Source organism: Miniopterus natalensis, chromosome 8 (assembly GCF_054644295.1).
Source record: "Miniopterus natalensis isolate mMinNat1 chromosome 8, mMinNat1.hap1, whole genome shotgun sequence".
In the NCBI taxonomy this organism is placed as follows: domain Eukaryota; kingdom Metazoa; phylum Chordata; class Mammalia; order Chiroptera; family Miniopteridae; genus Miniopterus; species Miniopterus natalensis.
In genome coordinates, this window is record NC_142088.1 from 11,164,192 (window position 1) to 11,186,008 (window position 21,817).

General features: G+C 56.7%; 1 protein-coding gene across 3 annotated transcripts; it reads right to left on the bottom strand.

The window, feature by feature from the left end:
- Positions 1 to 7,016: 7,016 nt before the first annotated feature.
- On the bottom strand, positions 7,017 to 20,025 carry SLC4A3 (solute carrier family 4 member 3). 3 transcript variants are annotated; one of them, XM_087819571.1, is made up of 22 exons: positions 19,882 to 20,025; positions 19,395 to 19,560; positions 18,547 to 18,818; positions 18,322 to 18,437; positions 17,743 to 17,942; positions 15,982 to 16,130; positions 15,661 to 15,841; positions 15,071 to 15,206; positions 14,616 to 14,799; positions 14,068 to 14,167; positions 13,425 to 13,609; positions 12,579 to 12,804; positions 12,153 to 12,371; positions 11,628 to 11,776; positions 11,250 to 11,444; positions 10,576 to 10,794; positions 10,166 to 10,255; positions 9,500 to 9,666; positions 8,836 to 9,089; positions 8,320 to 8,489; positions 7,975 to 8,148; positions 7,017 to 7,317 (listed from the first exon to the last, which is right to left on the bottom strand). In XM_087819571.1, exons 1-22 carry the CDS (start codon positions 19,930 to 19,932, stop codon positions 7,240 to 7,242), a joined length of 3,681 nt encoding a protein of 1,226 aa, XP_087675697.1. In that variant the 5' UTR covers positions 19,933 to 20,025; the 3' UTR covers positions 7,017 to 7,239. The 3 variants fall into 3 exon arrangements, with proteins under 3 accessions (XP_087675697.1, XP_087675696.1, XP_087675698.1); XM_087819570.1 differs by having other exon boundaries at positions 17,743 to 18,018; positions 18,293 to 18,437; XM_087819572.1 differs by lacking the exons at positions 17,743 to 17,942; positions 18,322 to 18,437; positions 18,547 to 18,818; positions 19,395 to 19,560; positions 19,882 to 20,025 and adding an exon at positions 16,613 to 17,641.
- Positions 20,026 to 21,817: the final 1,792 nt, after the last annotated feature.

The following is a 21,817-nucleotide window of genomic DNA, read 5'->3' on the forward strand; positions in this document are numbered from 1 at the left end:
TGTGCAGAAAAGACTACTCAGAGCTTTACTTGGGTCTTGAAAATTAGTATTTGATTTATTAAATGTATAGCTTTAGAAATTTATTGCTCTTCCTAAAGCTTTTAAAATCAGCTTAGGAGTCTTATTATCCTATTTATAAGTCTAGCAAATATTAACAATCACTTCGAGAGGGCTTTTGATTAATGTTCAGTCCCATTTAAACACTTAGTTAATTAAACTTCTTTAACATTTAAGCAGCATTTATAAATTTAATATATTCAATTTCTTTGGAAGTACTTCATCTGACTGAGAAACCTTCCCAAGCACTAAAGTACCTCTTATAGATTTAAAAAATTAAGCACACACACACACCAAAAAAAAAAAAAAAGTGAAGCTTAAATTCTCTCAAATTTCCAATCTATATGCAAACTTAGAAAGATTTCAATTTAAAAGTCACAAATCTCAATCAATTATTCAGGTACAAACATAAAAGTAGAATGTTAAGAGTGGTCTATTATTCTAATAGCCAAATTCTCTTTAATAAAAATCATATATATATAATGTATATCATTGGCATGTACTGAATACCTGTCTCCAACTCCAAAAAAAAAAAATTTGTATGTTGAAATCCTAACCCCCAAGGTGATGGCATTTAGGAGGTGGAACCTTTGGGAGGTAATTAGGTCATGAGGGTGGAGCCCCCGTCAATGGGATTAGTGCCCTTATGAAAGAGACCCCAGAGAGCTCCCTTGTCCCCTCCACTGTGAGAACATAGTGAGAAGACAGCTCTCTAAGAACTAGGAAGCGGGTGCTCACCAGACACCAAATCTGCAGCACTTTGATCTTGAACTTCCCAGCTTTGGGAACTATGAGAAAGAAATTTCTGTTGTTTATAAGCCACCCAGTCTATGGTATTTTGTCACAGCAGCCTGAACAGGCTAAGACAATAATTTATGTACAACTTCTTTTAACTTGAAAATACAGAGGCTCCTTGACTTACAATGGGGTTAAATCCCCATTGAAAATATCGTTAAGTCAATATGCATTTAATACTACCTTGTAGAGTATCAGTGGTTTTCCCTTGTGATAACGTGCCTGATGGGGAGCTGTGGCTCCCTGCCACTGCCCAGCATCACGAGAGTATCATAGCACATATCACTAGCCTAGGAAAAGATCAAGAGTCAAAGTTTGAAGAATGGTTTCTACTGAATGCATATCACTTTTGCGCCATCATAAAATCATGACATTTTAAGTTGAATTATCACAAGTCGGGAGGACTACCTGTTCACAATAAAATATTTTTAATTAAAAAAACAACTATAGTTATGATTCCCTTAAACATTTCTATGCTCAATTTTCAATTTTTCCTGGCTACTAAAATGTCTACGCATAGGGGAGATAACTTTCTTCTAACCGAGGCTGCTAATCAATGAGAGATTTTGTGGGGGTCCAACTGGATCCTCATTGGTGACTCTATGGACCAGTTGGGCCCTATCTCCTGTCTCCAACATCCTAACTTAAAGGTGGAGGTGGCCAAGGAGACTGATTACTAGTAATTGATTACTAGTTTTCAAACCAGAGTCTGGTCCATAACCCCCATCCAGAGCCCTCCCCTGATGTTGCATGTATTTGACCCTTAACGTATATAACTATATATTTTTCTCTTTTTTTTCTGTTTTTTCTTTTTTTTTTTTAATATGTCTTTATTGATTTCAGAGAGAGGAAAGGAGAGGGGGAGAGAGAGATAAAACGTCAATGATAAGAGAGTCATTAATCAAGCCCGTAATCCGGGCATGTGCCCTGACCAGGAATCGAACCCTGATCGCCTGGATCCTAGGTCGATGCTCAACCACTGAGCCACACACGGCCAGGCTATAACTATATATTTTTCCATCTAACTCTAAAGAACCCTGCATTCTTTTCATATGTGTCTTGTTTCTTGGGGCTACACAGTTCTTATGGATATTAACTTTTATCTAATTGACTTCTGGTTATCTCTCAGAGCTTTCTTATTACTCAGTCGACTCCCAAAGTCATTCCCCAAGGTCATTGCTCAGCTCCACCTCTCACCCTACCTCACCCCCTGGGGCACCTGAGTTCCTAATTCCCCTGGGAAGGGAAAAGTGGGATTCTCCCAAGACCTACGCGCCCTTCTACCTAGGAAACTAAGGAAAAAGTTCTAAATCCTAGTAACTTCACCCAGAGATTGACATGACAGCCTCCTGCCTTCCACCCTTCCAGGAGCAGGAACTGCAGCGGTCAAGATCTGCTACACCTGGCCGGCCGTGGCTCAGCGGTTGAGCATCAACCTATGATCCAGGAGATGCAGTTTGATTCCCAGTCAGGGCACATGCCTGGGTTGCAGGCTCAATCCCCAGTGGAAGTCATGTAGGAGGCAGCCAATCATTGACTCTCTCATCATTGATGTTTCTCTCCCTCTCCCTCCCTCTCCCTTCTTCTCTCTGAAATCAATAGAGATATATTTAAAAATAAAAATAAAAAAATCTGCTAGAACAAGTCCACATAAGAGGCACTGGAACCAAACCCCTAATCTCCCAGAAGGATGAGGGGGCCATAGCCAAGGTCACCAGCTAGTGGTAAAACCCAGGAGTCCCAACTCCCAGCCTGTGCTCTGGCTACTCAACCATAAGACCCTCAATGAGGGTCAAGTCTGCAGAGCCCGAACATTAGAGTGTGCTCTGTACAGCCCTTTGGTTGCTTGGTAAACAGAATAGAAGTAGGCACAGTTCCTGTCCTTTCTAAAATAAATATACATACCATGTATTTGTACTTCCATACTAAGGATAAGTGATAATAATAACTTTCAGCTATAGTGGGAATGGGGGGTAGGGCTGGGCCCCAGAAAGCAGAGGCTAGAGGAGAGAAAATGGGGAAGGGAAGCCTCAGGGGTCCTGTCCTTGGGGAAAGTTCTTACCAAAAAATCCCTGTACACAATGGGCCCTCCAAAAGCCAGACTAAAGAAGCGCTCTGGTCCCTCCATCATTAGCCTTGTGAAGAACCACCAGCGGAACAGAGATGAGCAGCTAAGACGGCTTCAGTCCCAGCGCCGTCTCTCAGGCGCCCCATCTATCCCCACCTTGGCTCCGTGGCTCCGGGGCCTCCGGTGGCACTGTGTCTTCCCACCTGCCACTGCCTGCTCGCCAGCCTCACATGCAGGATCGCCAACCTCTCTCATCCAGCTGCCTCAGGAACTCACAAGGCCTCTTTGTTTTTTGAGGGTGTTGTTACTGATAGACACAGAGAAAGTGACGGCTGTAACTGAAACTACCAAACACGACAATCAGATCATTTCCAGAACTCTTTAACAGTTCTACTGGTGTCACCCTTGGCTTTCCCTAGGTCCTAAGTGGGGCAGCATCCTTGACATATTGGTCCTTTCTTCTCTGCCACCTGGTCACCCCTGTGCCCTCCACACACCCCTATGTCCAGGCACTGGTGTTTTTTGTTAGGGATACAAAATAAGCTCAGGCTGGGCCTCTGCTCTTCTTATGGCCTAGAAGGGAGACAGACAAGGACAAGTCATGGGCATGTGGTGAGAGAGGCGCCACGGCAAGCATGCTGAGGGATCCTCAAATCAAAGTCTTGTCTCGCCTGCTCCTCAGTGCCTCCTCGGGCCCCCATCCTCCCAGCAGCTCCCAGCCCCTGCTCCATCTCCAAATCCGCCCCCTCCTCTCTGTCCTTCACCTCCCATGGTCCTGGCAGCCCTGTCCCAGGAGCTCCCTACTCCTCCTTCATGCCCCCAGATTCAAGTGGGACTCACCCACCACCCAGAGAACATCCTAACAGCTGTCTGTTTAGTCAGCACTTGATAAAGAATTGCTCAATAAAAAGAAATACTTCCAACTAAAGTAAAAAGAATCCCAGCAGAGGTCTCAAATGTTAAATCTTCCTTCTGGAACAGAAACCCCGCAAATATTGGAGTTTGTGCTTTGTACAGCAGTGAGTCATGCAAGCAGGCAGGCTCCCTCTCAGTTATATAATGCATTTATCTGGAAACCAAACCCCTCAGTTTGGGTTTCCTGCTTGCCACATTGGACTCAGTCCTGTTCGGGGCTTGCCCAGAACCTGTCTTGTTGTTTTCAGAATGGCTGATGCACCAGCTGTACAGGCAGCTTTCGGTGCGAGTGCCCTTGAGCTCTGCTTTGCCCTTTAATGCTGCTCAGAATTCCCTTTGCGAGCTCTAAGTGTCAACAGGCATGATCATTATTTGAGTCACCTGATACAATACAAGAAGCGATGTCACGCAGGCTGCCAAATGGGACCCATTATTGCCAGGCTCTCTGCCCTGAAGGAGGGGCCCAGAGCAATGTAAGCAGATGGTATTTGAGCTCTGACAGCCAGAAGCTTTCAGGAGGGCATCAGACATCTCGTGTGAGGTGAATCCTCAGCGTACGTGGAGCAAGGAAATGCCAGCTGCCCTCTTTGCTCAAAGGAGAAAAATAAGCTAGCACTTCTTTGGGACTGAAGTGGGCTTGAACTTGTCCAAGGATAATGAAAGCTTGGAGCAGCTGCCCAAGATGTGGCCTTACCCCCTCTCAGAAAGCCGCAGGAGAGGGGTAAGATGGCAATGGGCCTGCTCTCCTCATTGGAAGGGTGCTGTGCCACCTTGCTCATGCCCACTTGTCAAGTTGCTTCCAGCCTAAAGGAGATGGCCATGGGGCCCATCACTCAAAAATACCATGGCCTCTAACCCACCCCTCAGTCCACCAGGGCCGGATGGGGCTTCTCTGTGGATTCCCCTCTACTCCTGGAAGAAGGCCTCCATCAAGCTGCCCAGCCCCCAGAAGGATAAGGTTGGAAGGTCAGTGAAGAGAAATTCAGAGGAAATACAGGGGCTACATTGGCTTCAGGACAAACTCCTAAGATCCCCAAATGAAATGATCTCTAATTGCCCAGGCCCCGGGCCAGGCTTGTCACCTGTCTATGGGTTTGACATTGTCCCATTATCTCATGTTTCTCTCTTGGATGCCCAACCTGGCCCCCACTGACACTCTCCTCTCCCATCCCTCAAACGACCTACCCCTAGTAAGTTTTCGGGTTGTTGCAGCTTCTTAGGGCCTCCCAGGGCCTCCCCAGGCCCCTGCCCTGGGTGAGGAAGCATCCCCCCTTCGCAGGCCCAGCCCAGCATGTGTTTTGGCCAACTCTGGCCTTAGGTACTTAACTAAATTGTGGCTGTTTTCCCTTGGGGAAAGGGGGGGAAAGGCAGGTGGGCATGGAGATGGTCTTCAAGGGTCCAGGCTCTTAGGCAATATTCATGTACTTCACACTGGGCGGCATGTTCACTAACCGGAAGTTATGTCTGGCTCTGCCCTTCGCTGAAATTTTTTGACCTGTTTTTCTGAGGCCTCAGGGCCTAGTTATACTAGAGGCCACCCTGACACACGAGCTAGGACCAGGGCGCACTCTCAGTTTCAAAAGCCCCACCTTCTTCTCTCTCATTTCCCAGTTGGGTAATGCCCGCAGTTCTCACCTACTTGCCAAGCAGAGGTGACTGACAGAACCCCTGTCCAGTGAAGAGCCAAGCCTTCCAGGTGCAGGTGGCCTCTTTCTCTCAGAGGCTCAGGAAGAAGTGGTTCCTTCCTGTGGGTGTCTTGGCACCCCCCAGAGCACACACAGGGGAGCCTGCCCACACTGAGGCCCACGGGGGGACCAGGCAACCTAAAGCAGGGCTTGAGAAAGGAATGGAGTCCTGCGTGCCAAGCCTCTCTGCCATGGTCCTCTGCGTCGCCCTTGCCATCTGTGTTTGGAATCTGCTCTGCACACATCTATGTTCTAGGGTTTTGCATTTGCCTTTGCTAGCAAAGTTCCTCTGAAATTCCACCTGCCCTTGGCCAACCTCCGGGAAAAGGGGTTTTGTCCTTAAGCCCTTAGGCAAGGGAGTCTGTCAGAGGCCAGGTGCTGTTAGAAGCCATAGGGGCACCACAGGGGCCAAGGGAGCCAGACAACTGGAATGAAATGCTTAAACCTGGGTGACAATCCGAGACAGCAGGAAGGGGGCAGCTCTTCCTTATGAACACGACAGCCTCACAGTAGCCCGTCCCTTCTCTCCTGACCAGCTGCAGGGCCCTGGCTGTTGACCTCAACACCTGGGCGCAACCTGGGGAAAGCATAAGGAAGATGCAGGGCCGCTCCCGCAGCAGCAGCTAATGGGGATGAGGGATCCCGGCTCTGCATGCTCACAGCCTCCTGGGGCCGGGGAACCCCACGGAACCTGTCTGTCTCCCCTCGCTCGGAGGGAGAATGTGCTTGAATAGGATCTTTGACCACAGCGGGTCCGCCAGGAGGCAGGGCTACTCCGGCCAGATCTGGGCAGAGCCTGCAGTGTGCGAGAGCGGCCACCAGAGGGCAACGCAAAGACAACCAGCTCCGCCACGCTGCCGGTTGCCAAGCAACTGTGACGCAAAGGGCTCCCAGTTCGCACCCTCCTCAAGGCCCCCAGGTTATTTCTGGCTTAACAGACTGTTGCACAAGGAGTGGCCTCCGGAATCCCAGAACTGCCTCTCTTTTAAGCCGGGAGAATCTAAAACGGTCCAGGGACCCCAAATCCAGCACCACCCTGGCGTCTGGGGGATTGGGCTACTGTCCCTGCTCCTCTGAATGCCAAGAATCAGGGAAAGATAAACGTTTGACATTCCCTTCCGTAGCTACACAGCCTTTGGGCAAGCTCTGATTTCCCCAGTGACTAAAGCAGAGCAACCACCTCCTCCCCTCCCCCACTCATCCCTTCTAAACAGGAGCAGATTAAAGGCATGTGACCTTGAGCCAGACCTTGAGCTTCCTGGCTCCTCAGCTGCATTTGAGGGGGCTCAAAAGGGTAATGATAAAGCCCATCTCTGACCTTCTGTGGTCTTGATTCTCTCCCTTTCCCCTAAGAATTCTGGCCTTGCCTCAAACTTCTCCGGTTTTCATGACCCTGAAAATAGAATTCTTCCAATTCTTCCAATTCCAGATGTATAAATATGACCTAAGAAACCAGACATGGAACCAAGAAAATGAGGCAGACACAAGACAAGGGGTGTGGTTATAATGATCTCAAAGCCTGTGCCCGTCTGGTCTGTGAAAGCGCCTGGGTGAGACAAGGTCAGAGCTTTGGGCAGAGTCAGGGGGCCCCTCTGGCCATGGTATCAGTAGTGGTTCTTTGGGTCATGAGGAGCCCGCTGGCCCTGGGGCTGGGCTCTGATGGGGCCCAGGTGTCAGTCACTAAGATGTGGGGTCTCTGAGGGGCACCGTGTCGGAGGATCACACAGGCATGTGCAGCTCGTTGTACTCATCCTGGCCGTCCTCGTCGAAGTTTGGTTCAGCATCTTCCGAGTCCAGCTGCAGAAGGAGCAGAGGGTCGGAGGAGGCAAGGAAGACAACTCGCACCCCCAGCTCCCCAGCTCCTCCCCTGGCCAGTGACCGCCACTGCTCCCAGACCTTGCTGTCTGCAGGGACTGTGCCCCAAATTAAAGCGATTCCCATCAGCCAAAACCTTCAGGTCACTCCCCCTCCAGTGACAGCTCCTAATAACAATACTAATGACAGCAGCTACCACCTATGAAGTATTTCTTGGGGACCCTCCTAGCTCTTGCAGTACACCTCTGCAGGCCATGTTTGGGTGGATGATTTGCAAAAAGATGTCCCTTCCTCTAGATGACAAAACCAGGGCTCGGATGGATGTCAGCACCACCCCACCCCCACTTGTACTTCATCAGAGCTTTTGTGCAATGCACAGCCGGCACAGCTGCTGCAGCGGCCTCGTGCTGACTCCGCACCAAACCACCACTCAGTGCTTTACCTGGATCAGTGTTTAAGCCTCACAACAATCTTCTAAGGTAGAGCTGCTCCATTACAGAGATGAAAGTAAGATTTCAGAAGGTTAGGTGACTTGTGTACAGTCACGCAACTAGCAGGCGGTCCAGCTGAGACTGGAACCGAGGTCTCCCTGGTTCCATGCCCCATCCAGGCTGACACTGCCCCAAGCACTGCCCTTACCGCCTGCAGCTCTCTGTCCTGGAAAAGCCGGGGCAGAAGGCAACGCCTCAGAGGCACCGTGAGCAGCAGCAGGAAGGGAAAGGCGAGCGAGGCCGCCGTGGACTTCACCACCCAGAGCAATGCGATGCAGCCCAGCTGGATGCAGGTGAACAGGTGCATCCGCCATGTCTTCACCTGGGAACAGACGTCAGGTCTCACCACACTCCCATGCACGTCTCTGAGGACTAGGCTCCCCAGGTCCCAACTTACCTTTGTACTCATCCCATCCTGTCCATGTCTGGCCCAGGGATCCCTTTGACCCCCTCCCCATCACCCACCTCCCACCTCCATGCTTCCTGGCCATACCTTGGTCACATAGGGCTGCTCGGGGTGGTGTTTTGCTGGCATGAAGATGAGCAACAGGCGCTGGGACAGCTGGATACCGGACAGCGACGTGACCCCCATGTACAGGAAAATCCCAAAGAGCACAGCCAGTGGGATCTGGCGCAGCACAGCCCCCATGACGATGGACAGGCCTGGAGGAGGTGACACAGACCCACCTGACCCCTCAGACAGCTCTGAGGACAGACGGGCCTGGTGGGGAGGGGACATGGGCCACCTAACTGATCAGCTGGGCCTCATCACCACAAACAGGAGAAGATGGCACAGAACAGAGAACCAGGAAAGCACTGGAGAAAAAAGGGCTCATGGAGGGTCAAGAAGCAGGGTTGGTAGGCAGGGCAGGGACTAGACAGGTCATATTTGGAGATTCAGAAGGGACCTGCACCAAGCCTGGACTAGAGAGTTGATTTAAGACCTTGGGGTCGAACAAGGCAAGTCTGTGGGGCCGGAGCCAGGGCCTTGTAAGGCGGTTGCTCTCACCCACAAGGCTGGAGATGAGCACGCCGGTGACCCTCTGCTCCCGCACCTCCTGGATCTGGGGCTTGTCTCCAGGCGCAATGGCAGTGCGCATAACGGTCAGTGCATTGACATGGGTGACTGAGCGGACGGTGGCAGCCGTGAGCCATGGCAACCCAAACAGCCCGCAGAGTCCCCCCAGGGAGCCGATGAGAAGCAGGTCCAGGTGGAAGCCGGAGCCTTTGAGCAGCCTCCGTGCCTTCTGACTGACAATGAGCCTGCAGAGAACCAAGAGGGGGTGAGTGGGCCAGCAGCCGGGGGGAGTCGGGGAAGCAGAGAAGAGCTCTCCCCAGGACCTGCCAGCTTCCTCTTTCAAGTTCCCGAATTAACATTCTCACATTTAAGCAAATCTGAGCCAAATTCCTACACTGTGGATGTTTAAAACACCACAAAAGCCAGCTGTCAGATCTCACCACGTTATTGTGATTTAACCAAAATGAAATAATGTGAGCATCGCTGAGTGAGAGAACACTCTGCTAGAGTGTTCTAAGGACTGTCAAGTGCCACCCTGCAAATGGTGGTGGCACCAGACAGATGGCATGTCAAAGCACAATAGGGAAATTGTCCCCCTTGCCGCCAATCCCACCACTCCCCGCTTGTCCGCCCCGGGGTCCCCCAGCCCTCTCACGCAGTAATCTGTGTCTCCATGAAGATCAAGATGAGGACCAGGAGGGCAGGGACAGCAGCTGCCACCATCATCCAGGGCGGGAAAGGACGGGCACTGCCCAGAGGTGGGATGAACCATGTGCGCTTATCGGGGGAGGTCACCGAGAGCCCCGTCGGCACTGTCAGCTTCTGCATGGCCAGAAGACAGGGTTCAGTAACGCTGTCTCCCCATGCTAGGAACCCATGAAGCAGCGGCTCCCACCAGCTGTGTGTCCCCCATACCAGGGCTCAGGGAAATTGGGGTATAAACAGATTTGAGGGTAATTAGTTTTGCATCCTCCAAAGTTGCTGTCCCTACAAGGGTCCAATATAGGGAAGAGACATGACACCTTCTCCCAGATCCCCAGAACTGCCAGAAAACCTGTGTGGGGTCACCTGTCATCCTGCCCCCAGCCTGCTCCTCCAGGAGTCTTGCCTAGGGGTCACACACAGCCTCAGCCCTCCTGGGTGGCCTCCTCAGCCAGACCACACCATCCCCGTGTGGCCCCAGCAGGCTACTGTCACTCCACTAGGAAAGCTGGGTCCCAGCCCTGATCTCTGCTGCTGGGGCAATGGGGACGTGTCCTAGCCTGACGCTCAAGGCCCGGGGGCGAGAACCAACTGCCGAATGGGGTCGGGGCTCACACACCTGTGTGTAGGTGTCTGTAATGGAGTAATCCACCAGGACCATCACCAGAATGGAGATTGGGATGCCGAAATCCCCGATGATGCGGCGAGCCTTAGGAGAAGGGAGCAGAGGTGGAGGTGAGGGTCAGGAGACCCACGAGGGCTTGACACCCCTGAGAGCTTGGGTCTGAGCTGGTTCAGGAAGTTCCCTAACCTGTCCCTTTAAAGTCCATGAGTGCCGGCCAGCCCAGGTGGGCATTCCTCTTCGGATTCGACTTCTCTGAGGCTTCTGATGGGGTGGGCTACATAGACTTGGTTTAGATCTATGGGTTGACGAGGAGAAGGGGGCAGCCCCTCTCTGGATTGGAGCCTGGCAATGATAGCAGGAACTAAGAGAGTCCCACTGGGGCTCCACTCCTAGAAGCCACGCACCTTGCCACCCAGGAAGCGGCTATTCCTGAACTTGCGCAGGAAGAAGGCAATGAGGAAGGTCCCAAGCATGAGGATGAGGGACAGCAGAGCCGTGTTGGGCTGGTTCTTTGGGCCTGGTGGCCCCTCAGTGGGCGGCAGAACACTCCCATTCAGGTCCAGCCTGGCCTCCAATGCCCCCTCAGGGGGGTAGAATGGCAGCAGTGGGTGCTCCGTGAACACCTGTGTGTTACAAGGTTGACCTAGTGCTCACCTGGGCAGATGACCCTGATTTCATCACCATCAGTACACCTGCAGGGGAGAAGCCTGGCCCCTCACCTACCTGACTAGACACACAGGACATCCAGCTACAACACACACACACACACACTCGTATCTCTACAAAAGGTGACCCAAGGACACCCAGCCCCATAGCGCTGAAAGCGACCACTTCTTCACACACCTGTGCAGGTGAACCTGGAGTTATGACCAGTACTCTGTGGGTGTGATTCCTTCCCCTTCAGCTCAGACCTAACCCAGGGTGTCCCCAACCCCCCATGCCACACCCAGAAGAGCCCCCCTCTCTGGGCCCTCTGCTCCCAATGCTCCATGCCACCGCCTCCCACGCTCTTCTCGCCAGAGTGCTGCGCGCCCCCACCCACACCTGCCCTGCCCCCAAGGCCTCTCTGGACCTGCACCTTGTAGAGCTTGTGGAAGGTCTCGTAGATGAAAATGAAAGAAATGAGGAAGGCGAAGATCTCCTGGGTGAAAGGCGAGATGTAGCGGACCAGGAAGCTGCCCTCAGCGGCCACCAGAGCAAGGACGAAGACCACCAGCCAGAGGCCAACCCACACCCGGCCAGTGAGGTACTCCAGGTTGTGGGATTGACAGAACTGGCGGCCAGGAGGGAGAAGTGGTTACCCACAGCTGCCCTGGACATCCGGGCCCCATGGGGTAGGGATTGGGGTGGGGAGGGGTGTAAGTCCGGGGGGGGGGCAGCAGCGACCTATCACCTGGGCTGAGGGACCAGGGGAGGAGCAGGTGATCCCTGGGGAGCAGCAGGGCAGGGCTGTCACCTTGAAGAAGGCTTCTTCGAAGACCAGCAGTGGCCCTGAGAAGCCAACCACAAGCAGCGGCTGGGCCCCCAGCAGAGAAAAGAGGACTCCAAGCACAGCCGTGGACACGATCAGCTCCGACACACCCATCAGCCCTTCGGTCTTCTCCCCTGGGAAGGACAAGGGTCAGCGGGATGGCCTGGCCCGACTCCCACCTGGCCCCCTTCCTTATCTAGCTTACCCTAGCCTGGGGACCCAACTAGAATGGCACAGCCCCCCAGAGCAATACATAGGACCCCTTGTTAACCCCATACCTCCTGCCCCCTCACTACCAGCCTCCAAGGTGATCACAGGATCCTCCACCTCTTCTCGCTTTATAGCCCCCCAAAAGTGATCACTGGAATCCCGCCCCAGCAGCTCAGGGTGGTCACACTGAAGACTATCTCCTCTCACCCATGAGACCCTAAAGTGATAACTGGGACACCCTGACCCAGAAACCTTGCAGGTGACACTGAGCCCCCTTACCTCTCTGCCCCACCCCCTCACCTAGCAGCCCCCCGAAGGTGATGGCAGGGCTGAGGGCAGCGAAGTAGATAAAGAGCACGGCGGCCACGCACTGGGAGTGCAGAGCATCGCGCAGGTCACTGGGGTAGTGCGGGTACCGGCGCTTTATGTCCCGGACAAGCCCCCCAAATATCGAGCCAGTCCGCCGCAGGGGGTCGTCTTCAGGGGTCGCCTCAGAGCCCCCCAATTCCAGCGACAGCTCTGGGGAACAAGGGGTTGCTGGAACACAGACCACCCCTCCTGCTCGGAGGCCCTCGATCCTTCCCAGCCTGGCCCATGGGGCAGAGGCCTGGGCTCAGGGATTAGAAGCCACATACAGGACTCTGGAATTCAGGACGGGGCTGGGGTCATGGCCTTAGAAGCTGTGTGTGGGAGCATGGGGTGGTTCTGGGCCCCAAAGGGTCTGACCTTTCCCAGGGGCCACATAGCCTCCCCGTGTAGTCATCTCCACTTTGGTGTGCTCCCGCTCCCGCCGCTTCCTTAGCAGCTCGCGCTGGAAGGCGGCCACGGAGCGCAGCAGGTCGCGGCCCTCCACCTCCGACGGGGGGATCACAATGCTGCCGTCCAGGAACTCACTGATGGCGCTCAGGAGGTCCTGCCGGTCATCTGCCTGGTAGGCAGCCTCGTGAAACAGCTGGAAGCAGGAAAGCAGGGGCTGAGCTGACTGGGGGAGGCCTGGGAGGGGGCTTCGGGGAGGGGCTGTTAGGACGTTCAGCCACATCCACAGGGCCAGTCTGGTTGTCAAAATTCTGACTCACGAGCCCTGCTGGCCGGCAAGCAGCCACAGCCCTGAACACTGCCCCCTCCGAGTGTCCTCTATTCCCCTGGGAGTCTCCAGACTTTTCCACGATGTAAAAACTAACTATAGGGGCAATGCCTGGCACTGAAGAGCCTCCAAGACCATTCTGACCGGAGGGTGCCATGTCCTGTAGGCTGGTATTTTGAATATCACTCTCCTATCCAAGCCCAGGAGAAGCCATGACCCATTCAAGTCTCATGTCACATCTAAAACCTAGGGGTCTGGGCTGCTTCTCCCCTGCTTCTGCCTCCCCCTCCCACAGTCCCAGCTGCAGAGGGCTCCCTTTCCTCTCCTCGGCCAACAGCCTCTCCGCCACTCCAAACACTGCTTCCACCCAGGAGAGCCTCTAGCACCCTTGCATCCATGGGTACCCTTGGGGCATTGAGACGGACAGAGAACAAGGAGAGCCCAGGGAGACGGGCTAAAGTGCCCAGCCCATGGGCTGTGGGACCAACCTTGTCAGACATGAGGGTGGCAATGGAGCGCCCAAGCTCATGGTAGTCAGTACTGGTGTGCCTGGGCCCAAGCATCACAAAAAGGAAGCGAACTGGCACGGGGACCTCAAGCACAGACTCCAAGAGGACAGCCTCATTCAACCGCACAAAGGCTGCTGCGGGCTGCTCCAGGAAGGGCACACAGCCTGCAGGGAGAGGAAGGCACAGGCTGCTGGGCACAGGGGAGTGGTCAAGGCAGGCCTGGAAGGGATATCTCGGGCCACCATGCACAGTGGGGCAGGTTGGGCGCTGCATAAAGAAACCCCTTTCTAAAGGAGACTTATTCATTTATTTGTCCGTATATTTATCACAACTTATCAACGGATAGAAATTAAGGGTTGTAAGGAAGGGGTGCTTTTTTCTAATTCTCACAAAGATGCTATATGGACTAGCAGTTGTCCAAGACAGTGGAAAACTGGAAGAGATGCAGGCAGAGGACTGGGGAAGAAGGGACTGGAGATGAGACAAGACGAGCTGGGAGGGGCAGGTGGGGGCCAGGTTGGGGATGGAAGAAGCAGCCTGCAAGCCAGAGCTCAAGGCAAGCAGACCACAGCGGAGGCCCCCACACCCTGGGCCCTGGCCCCCAGTGCCCATCCCTCCTTACCCACAAGCACCACAGTGGCCTCAGCATCTTCGGGGATCTTCTCCAGCAGCTTCATGCTTTTCCCCCGGTGACCGTCTCCCCCAGGCATGTGGAGGGGCTTCTGAGGACGCAGAACTGGAATAGGGCTGGGACCCAGACCGGAGGCCATGGCAGGCCCTCCCTTCCCTTGCGCCAGCCCTGGACTCTGCCCTCCAACCCCTGGATCTGAGCCCTGCTTTCTCTACCCCAGCCAGGGGAGAGACTGTTAGTGATGTGCTTCATATCAGGAGGGGACCAGTCCAGGATCTGGACCCCTTCTCCAAGTCCCCCACAACTCCCTCAGCCTTATCTTGTTTAAATAGCTCCCCTGGGTCTGCCACATCATCCCATCTAAACCTGTATCTCCAGAGTAGGGGTCTGTCATGCACGCCCCCTATTGATCCCCCCACATGCCTAGCACGGTGCCAGGCATCCCACCTTCCTGACCCACTCAATGAAGCCGTCAGTGGCCTCCATTGAAACTGGAAGCCCCCTAGTCCCCCAACCCAGGTCAGGGTAAGGCAACTGACCTCCTTGGCATCAGGGTCATGAGGCCAGAGTGGGGCTGGCTCCCCCAGGTCATCAGCCATGGTAGGCACCGCCCCATCAGGGCCATGACTTGGAGTGGGGTGGTGATTCCCCATGACCGAGTTCACACTAGAGCTGGACGTATTTCGAGGAAAGAAGCCACTGTCCTTGTCATCATTGGGATGGCTAGGGAGAGGGAAGAGGGGGCAAGGAAGGTTAGGAGGAGAGGATCTTGGTGGACTGAGAGTATGAAGAAGTGAGAGGTGGAGGGTTCAGGCCTCCACCCCTCCGCCTCGATGTAAGAAATATCTTTCTAATGGTTGGCGCTGTCCAACGATGAATCTGGCCTCATCACTGGGGGTACTCAAGCGGAGGCTGGAAAGCCACACAGGAGAGACTGTGCTCCTAGAGGGACAGCTGAACCAGGAGGGCCCCCCTGGGCACCCCACCCTGGCACCTGTGCTTTAGTAACAGGGTACGCAGGACGCTGGCCCTGTCCTCCGGCCGGATCTGGTCAGACACAATCATGGTCTCCACCACGAGATGTGCGATGCCGGGAAGAGTGGTCTGCTCCAGGTCCAGGAGGGCAGCACCTGGGGGCACAGTCAGAGGAGGTGACACGGTCCTATCAGATAGGAAAAAAACCACCCCCAGCTGCCTTGCTCCCCAAGGGCAGACAAATGCACTGGGTGATCCAAGCACCCGTGCGCCAGGCAGATCCACTACTCCACGTGGCCATAGCCCAGCCAGAGAGACGGTTGGGAAAATGGAGCACAGAATGAGGGCATGGCCCCTCTTCACCCAGGGAGGGGAGTTATTTATTGGTTTACTCCACAAAGACTGATGTGCCCTATGCCCAGGTACCAGGGGCACCCTCAGAGCTTACAGCGGTGCAGGCAGGTGGTCTCCACATTCCCAAAGTGGCAGCCAGACCCTGCCTGGTCCCAGGACTCCAGGGAGTAGTCCTGGGAGTTGAGCAGCCTGGCACAGGCTCTGCAGTCTGTGAGGAGGGCATGCACCCCGGGGCCAGGCCTGCAGGGCCCCTACCGTGAGCGATGGTCCTCCTGAGCTCCAGAAGGCTGCGGAAGGAGAGCGAGGCCACGTGGGGCTTCCCCCAGCGCTCCGTCTCCTCCTCCACATCCTCCTCAAACTTGATCCAGCGCGCAGTCTCCCGCCAGTGGGGCTCCTGGCTGCGGTCCAGCATCAGCTCGTTCAGCTCCACAAACACCTGGGGTGGGTACCAAGGGTGAGGGCCTGGGGGCCACCGGGTGGGACATGGCGACAGGGCAAGGCAGGGAGGGGGGGAAGGGAGGCTCTGGGCAGCAGAGGCAAGAGGGAGCTGCAGGCCCGTGCCCCCAAGGCCTGTACCTCATGAGGCCTCCGGTCTAGCTGCTTCTTCTTCTTCTTCCTACGCAGGATGGGGGCCAGGCCGCCGGGGCTGCCCCGCCCGCCCTGGCTCCGGGATGGCTTCTTCACTAGGTGCCGCCGCACGCCTGGGTTGTCTTCCAGCCGGTGACCTGCGGCGAAGGTGAGCTTGGCAGTCCCAGGGGTCTAGCTCGGGGCCTCAGGGTCATGACCAGTCCTCCAGTCCCCTGCTCTGCCCTGCCAGTCCACTTGGTGGGCATCACAGTCACCAGGAACCATGCCAACAGGACCACCTTGTCTAATGTGGCCATTTCATAGATAAGGAGACTGAGGCCAGAGAGGAGGAAGGACTAGCTAAAAGTCACACAGAGGACCGCTAGCCAAGCCACAGCAAAAAGGCAGAGCCCAACTCAGTCCGCAGCCCCTGCCATGGCCACTGCCTCTCACTCTGCAGTGCAGGGACCCACATCAAGTCGCCAGGCCCCAAGCCCCCAGCACTCCCTGAGCATCTTTCAGCACTCGTGTCTAACCCCATAGGTCCACATCATGGCAGATTCAGGAAGATCTCTCCCTTCCTCCCCACCTGCCCCTTCTAGGACAGCAGCTGGGGAAGGCCAGCAGCCCATTTACTCACACGCTGGTTCCCCTGGCATGGGGCTCAGCTGGTCCCTGGTTGACTCCCACAGGTCACAGTCCTCAAAGTCCAACACAAACATCTCCAAGTCCTCTGAGACCAGCGAGTCTCGAGGGCTAAGAGCTGGAGCCCTCCCAGGGCCAGGGCCCCCAGCATCCCGGGGCCCGGAGCTCAGTGCCCCATTGGGCTCTGTGACCTCCTCCAGCTGGCTCGCCATTCCCCAGGCAGTGGCGGAGGCCTCAGCCCCTGCTCCCTTCCAGAGCCCTGGCTCTCCTGAGAAATGGGAGCCTGGACAGGAGTCGTCTTTGTCCAACCAGAGCTGGAGATGTCTGGGACTCTTGACCCCAACTCCCCAGGTTCCCAGGACTGCTCCTGGCTGCTTTCAGCCCCCACCCAAGATCTGTAAACACGCCCTCCCCCTGACCCTCCCCATCCAGTCACCACCACTGCTGCTGCCATCGGATTGTTCCTGTCCCTGTCCTCAGGCCCTGGCAACTTTCCATGACGTATTGAGCTCAAAGCCCTCCTCCCCACCCCCGCCCACACACTGGTTCTTAGTGGGGGGAGGCGGGGTCAGTGATGCCTCTGGCCTGGGCACAGAGCCCCATGGGTGATGACAGGTGGCACAGAAACCAGGGCCTGATAAGATGGAAAGAATGTGCCGAGATCACAGCCAGGCCCAGCCAAGGGTAGAGGGTTGGGTGTGAGGGGACAAGCCCCTAACATAGGGAGAAGCAGGGCCTGACAGAGTAGCTCAGACTTGGGGGGCTGGTTTGAAAGGATGAAAAGAGTCTGCCCTGAGAAGAGGAGGGCCATATAATGATATCTCCAAACATCATGTGGAAGGAGGGCTGCCTATTCCGAGGGTGACCCAGAGGACAGAATCAGGACAGAAGGATAGAGGTGTCATGGAAAGAAATCTCAGCTCTGGAAACCAGAGCTAAGAGGTGGTGAGCTCTGGCTTGGTGAGGTAGTGAGCTCCCCATCACTGGCCACATTCCAGCAGACAGGGATACTGCAGAGGGGGGCTCAGCCCTGGGTCAGAGAAAACACGGAGCCTCTCCAAGGTCCCTCACAGGCGCAGTGCTCATGGGAGTGGGCTACGGGGGCTGCCACAAGGTGCCACTCACTCTTCATGTCGTCCAGGTCTGCCGAGCCCAACATCTGGGCCTCTGCCTCGTCAGTGGGCACCTGCTGCTCTCGGCCACCTAGGCTGCCCAGGGCACTGCCTGGACATAGCCGCTCCCGCAGGTCGTAGCTTGCTGATGGGCTCCAGGGCCGGCTCTTCTCTCCTGCAACTCGGGAGGCCCTGGCCCGGGGGCTAGGGGAGCTGAGGAGGCAACAGGCAGCCTTGGACTTGACAGGGAACCACAGTGGAGATAGACCAGGTGAGGGGGTTCCTTTGCCTCCACCTTGGGGCAGCGCCTGGAGTGGCCCCCCTGGCAGAGAAGAAGGCTCACCTCTACCTTCCTGCCACCACCATGCCAGTTCCCCTTCCTCTCGATCCCCACCCTCTCCCCTGAGGACTCGTTCCCTCTTGGCCCTGACCGTCCTCCTTGCCAATGGTGGACACAGAGGGGCACCCCTGCCTGCTTCCTCTGCGCCCTCTCCTCTCCTCCTCTCTTCTTCTCTAGGGTCAGAGGTGGACACACTCCCCAGGCCCAGGAAGGAGCCCGGGACCTCCTCTGAGCTGGGCTGGAGGCCAGTACCTGACCATGTGCTGGGGGCTCTTGTCAAAGAGAGGGTCCCCCGAGGACAGCGGCCTGGTGAAGGCAGCCCTCCCGGAGAGGCTGGGACTGTCTTCCTCATCACTTCCAATGGAGAACTGCGGGCAAACCAGACATGCCCTGGGCCCCGCCCCAACCGGCGGCTGGGCGGGCAAGGCCTCCCCTGTACACCTCCCGCAGCCAGCCCTCCTGCGGGGCACACCCTACCTTTGCTTTTGGTGGGGACCCAGATGGTGGAGGCTCCGCAGGCTCTGCCTCGTAGCCCCCTTCCTCCTCCTCCTCTTCCTCTTCCTCCTCTGCCCCCGCGGCGCCCTCCTCCTGGATGGGGGGGGTCCCCTCCGAGGGGGCGGCAGAGGTTTTCTCCCTGTTCCTCCTCCTGGTTTGCCGGGCAGAGGCGGGGGACACGCGCCGCAGCTTGTGGGGTGGAGGCAGGCGCACCGAGAGCGGGTGGTGGGTGTGATGGGATGTGTGCCGGTGAACTGGGGGTGCAGGAGAGCCAGTTGGGACCCCCACAGCCACAGGGGACCCCACACCACCCTAGGGACACACACCTTAGTCTAGCTCAAGGCCTCAAACAAGGGCACCTTAGTCCTTCCTCCAGAGCCAGACTCCCCCTACCACCTGTGTCCATGTCCTGCACTGGTGAGGCCTGGGGGAGTGGGGAAGGGAATGATGGGGGGCGTGGGGGGGACGGGGGACACGATGCAGCAAGAAAGGAAAGGTAGAGTCAGAGAGCTAAGGAGGGGAGATGAGGCAGACAGAGGAAGGCCAAGGGCAAGGCCCAGCCTGGGGAAGACGAAGGTCGCTAAGGGAGGCCCCGGGCCCATTTCCCTACATCTCCCCTGCGCCTGGGACCCCGCTTCCTGGCAGGTGAGCAGGTGATGGGTGAGTGAGGCAGGATGACTTAACATGGCATGGTGGCCCAGCACAGCGTCCAGCACAGCGTCCAGCACGAGATGGCACTGGGTGACCAAGCCGGTGGTGAGCACAGTGATGGTGGCAATGGAGGTGATGGTGGTGAGGGCGGCCACACTAGGGGTCCCCGGGCTACCCACACTCAAAGTCCCGCTCGCTGTAGCTGCGGCTGGGCTTCTCGGGGTCCCAGGCCGGGGGCTTGCTGATGAGATCCCCAAACCTGCTCACAGCCAAGGTCTTGCCCAAGTCATCATCGTCCTCCTCTGCGTCTGGACTCAGGGGGGGCTCCTCCAAGGGCACCCGGACCTGCAGGCCCAGACAGCTCTCCTAAGGACCCCTGGCCCGCGAATGCCCCACACCCGCCCAACTCCAAGCCCCAGCTGGGGGGGGGGGGCAGCAGGCTCCACCTTCTACACCCCTGAGCTAGGATCAGCACCCCAGGCTCCCAGGGCTTGGAAAGATGGGGTAACAGATCCGAAAAATAGCAAAAGACCCCCTCTTTCTCCATATCACCTAGCCCAGCTCCAAGAGGTCCCAGGGTCAGACCGCGGGCGCCCCGCTCCTCCTGGGGTCTCTCCCCCGCCCCCACCCCGCCCCCCTCGCCCCCCATCCCCACGCGTCGGTCACCTGGGGGAGGGGGGAGGCGCCCCCGGGCGGCGGGATCACTCCGTTGGCCATGGCCGCGGAGGCAGCTGGGGAGGCTCTCGCTCACTGGGGGACCCGCGACCCGGGCGAGAAGAAGGGGGCGCTGCGGGGACCTAGTGGAGAAGCCTGGGGGAGGAAGGCAGGGTCAGGATCCCCGCGCGGCCAGCGGTCCTCTCCCCCTCCCCGAGCCCGAGCGCCCTGCCAAGGCCCTGCCACGCCCGGGACACCCTGGGGCCCGCCAGGCCCGCCGCGCCCCGCCGCGCCCCGCCGCGCCCCACCCCGCCCTGCGGTACCTCGGGGCTCCCGAGCCTGCGGGACCCGGGCCGGCCCTCGCGCCCCATCGCCCTCCCGCTCTCTCCAGCGCCGGTGGCCGCGCAGGGCCGGGCGGCTGCGGGGCGCCCACGGCCGAGGCAGCGGGGCGGGCCGGGCGGACGCAGGCGCCGAGCCCGCAGCCGGGGCTCCACCTCCTCGCGCTCCGCTCCGCAGCTCCGCCGCCGCGGGGCCGCACAATGGGAGCGGGCGGGCGTGACTCACCCCGCCCCGGCCGGCGCGGCCCCACGCGCGGCCCCCACGCGCGGCCCCAGCAGCGCCCCAGCAGCCCGCCAGCCCTTTCTCCGGGCGTCCCCCCATCTCTGGGGGTGGGAGCACGGCCCTCGGTCCTGCAATCCTCAGACACCCCCCCCCCTCCGCCCCACCTTGCTTTTAGCCTCCCCTCGCCTCAAGAGCCCCTCTCCAGGCCCTCCACAGACATAAGCCCCTCCAACCTTAGGAACTGAGTGCACAACACAGGGAAGCACCCACCATCTATCCCTTCAGTTCCAATGTAGCCCCTAAAGCCCGGCTTCGAACACTGGGCACCACCCAACATTTGACCTTGGTACATTACCACCCTCCCACCCACCGCCTCCTTTCCCCACCTGTAGCCAGCAGGGCCTGGAATAGGAGTGTTCCAAAGTTTCATGGGTCTAGGATTCCGTGGCTGTTTCCATATCTCCTCCCCCTGGTCTCCCACTCCTTGAGGTCACATCTCCTTTTCCAAGGGCAAAGGTCTTTGGAAGAGACTGCTGGATCTCAGTTTGACTCTCTGGGGTCTCTCTGAAACTGGGCATCTAGCGCCAGGCCATGTGCATTAGCAGCCACTCAATGATATGCTTAAGGCCACGTCTCTGAATCCTTCAGAAAAACGTAAGGAGGGGGGGCTGTTAGGAGAGGAAACTAACCCCTGGGAGGAGGGGGGAAGGGTGCGGGCCAGTATAGTGCTCCGGTGAGAGGGAAAAGTTTAATCGTGACCTTGAATCTGTAATTAACCCTCTCCAAACCCTGCCCTCACCTGGGTCTCAGCTCAACCCAAAGGAAGATTTTTCTACATTCAGAACTGCAGAAGGGGGAGAGGGGGAGAGGGGGAGGGCAGCTAGTGTCTGTCCAACACCCACTTTGCTTTATGCCAGTAGCCGTGTGCTAGTCCCTCTCCAAGCCCATCTCAGACCCACAGCTGAGGTTCAGGGGAGGCTTGTTAACCTGCCATGGTCACAGCTGGGCAGCAGGTTGCCCACAGGGAATCACTGGTGTATAGAAGGTGAGCGCCTGAGCCACAGCCATTTAACCACTGCAGGTCTGTTTCACCAAAAGGAATGTACTTGGTCACCCTGCCTCACAGGGTGTTGAGAGAGTAAAACAAGACACCAGTGTGGGAGTCAGCTGTGTATAAGTAGTGTGTATGAATTGTGCCCGGAGTCTCAGGGTGTGAGACCCATCTGTTAAGGGTTGAAGTGTGGTCCCCCAAAATTCATATGTTGAAGTCCTAATCCCCAGTACCTCCCAAATGTGACCTTATTTGGAAATAGCATAGTTACAGATGTTAAGATGAGGTCATGCTGGGGTAGGGTGGCTCCTTTTCCAATATGACCAGTGTCCATGC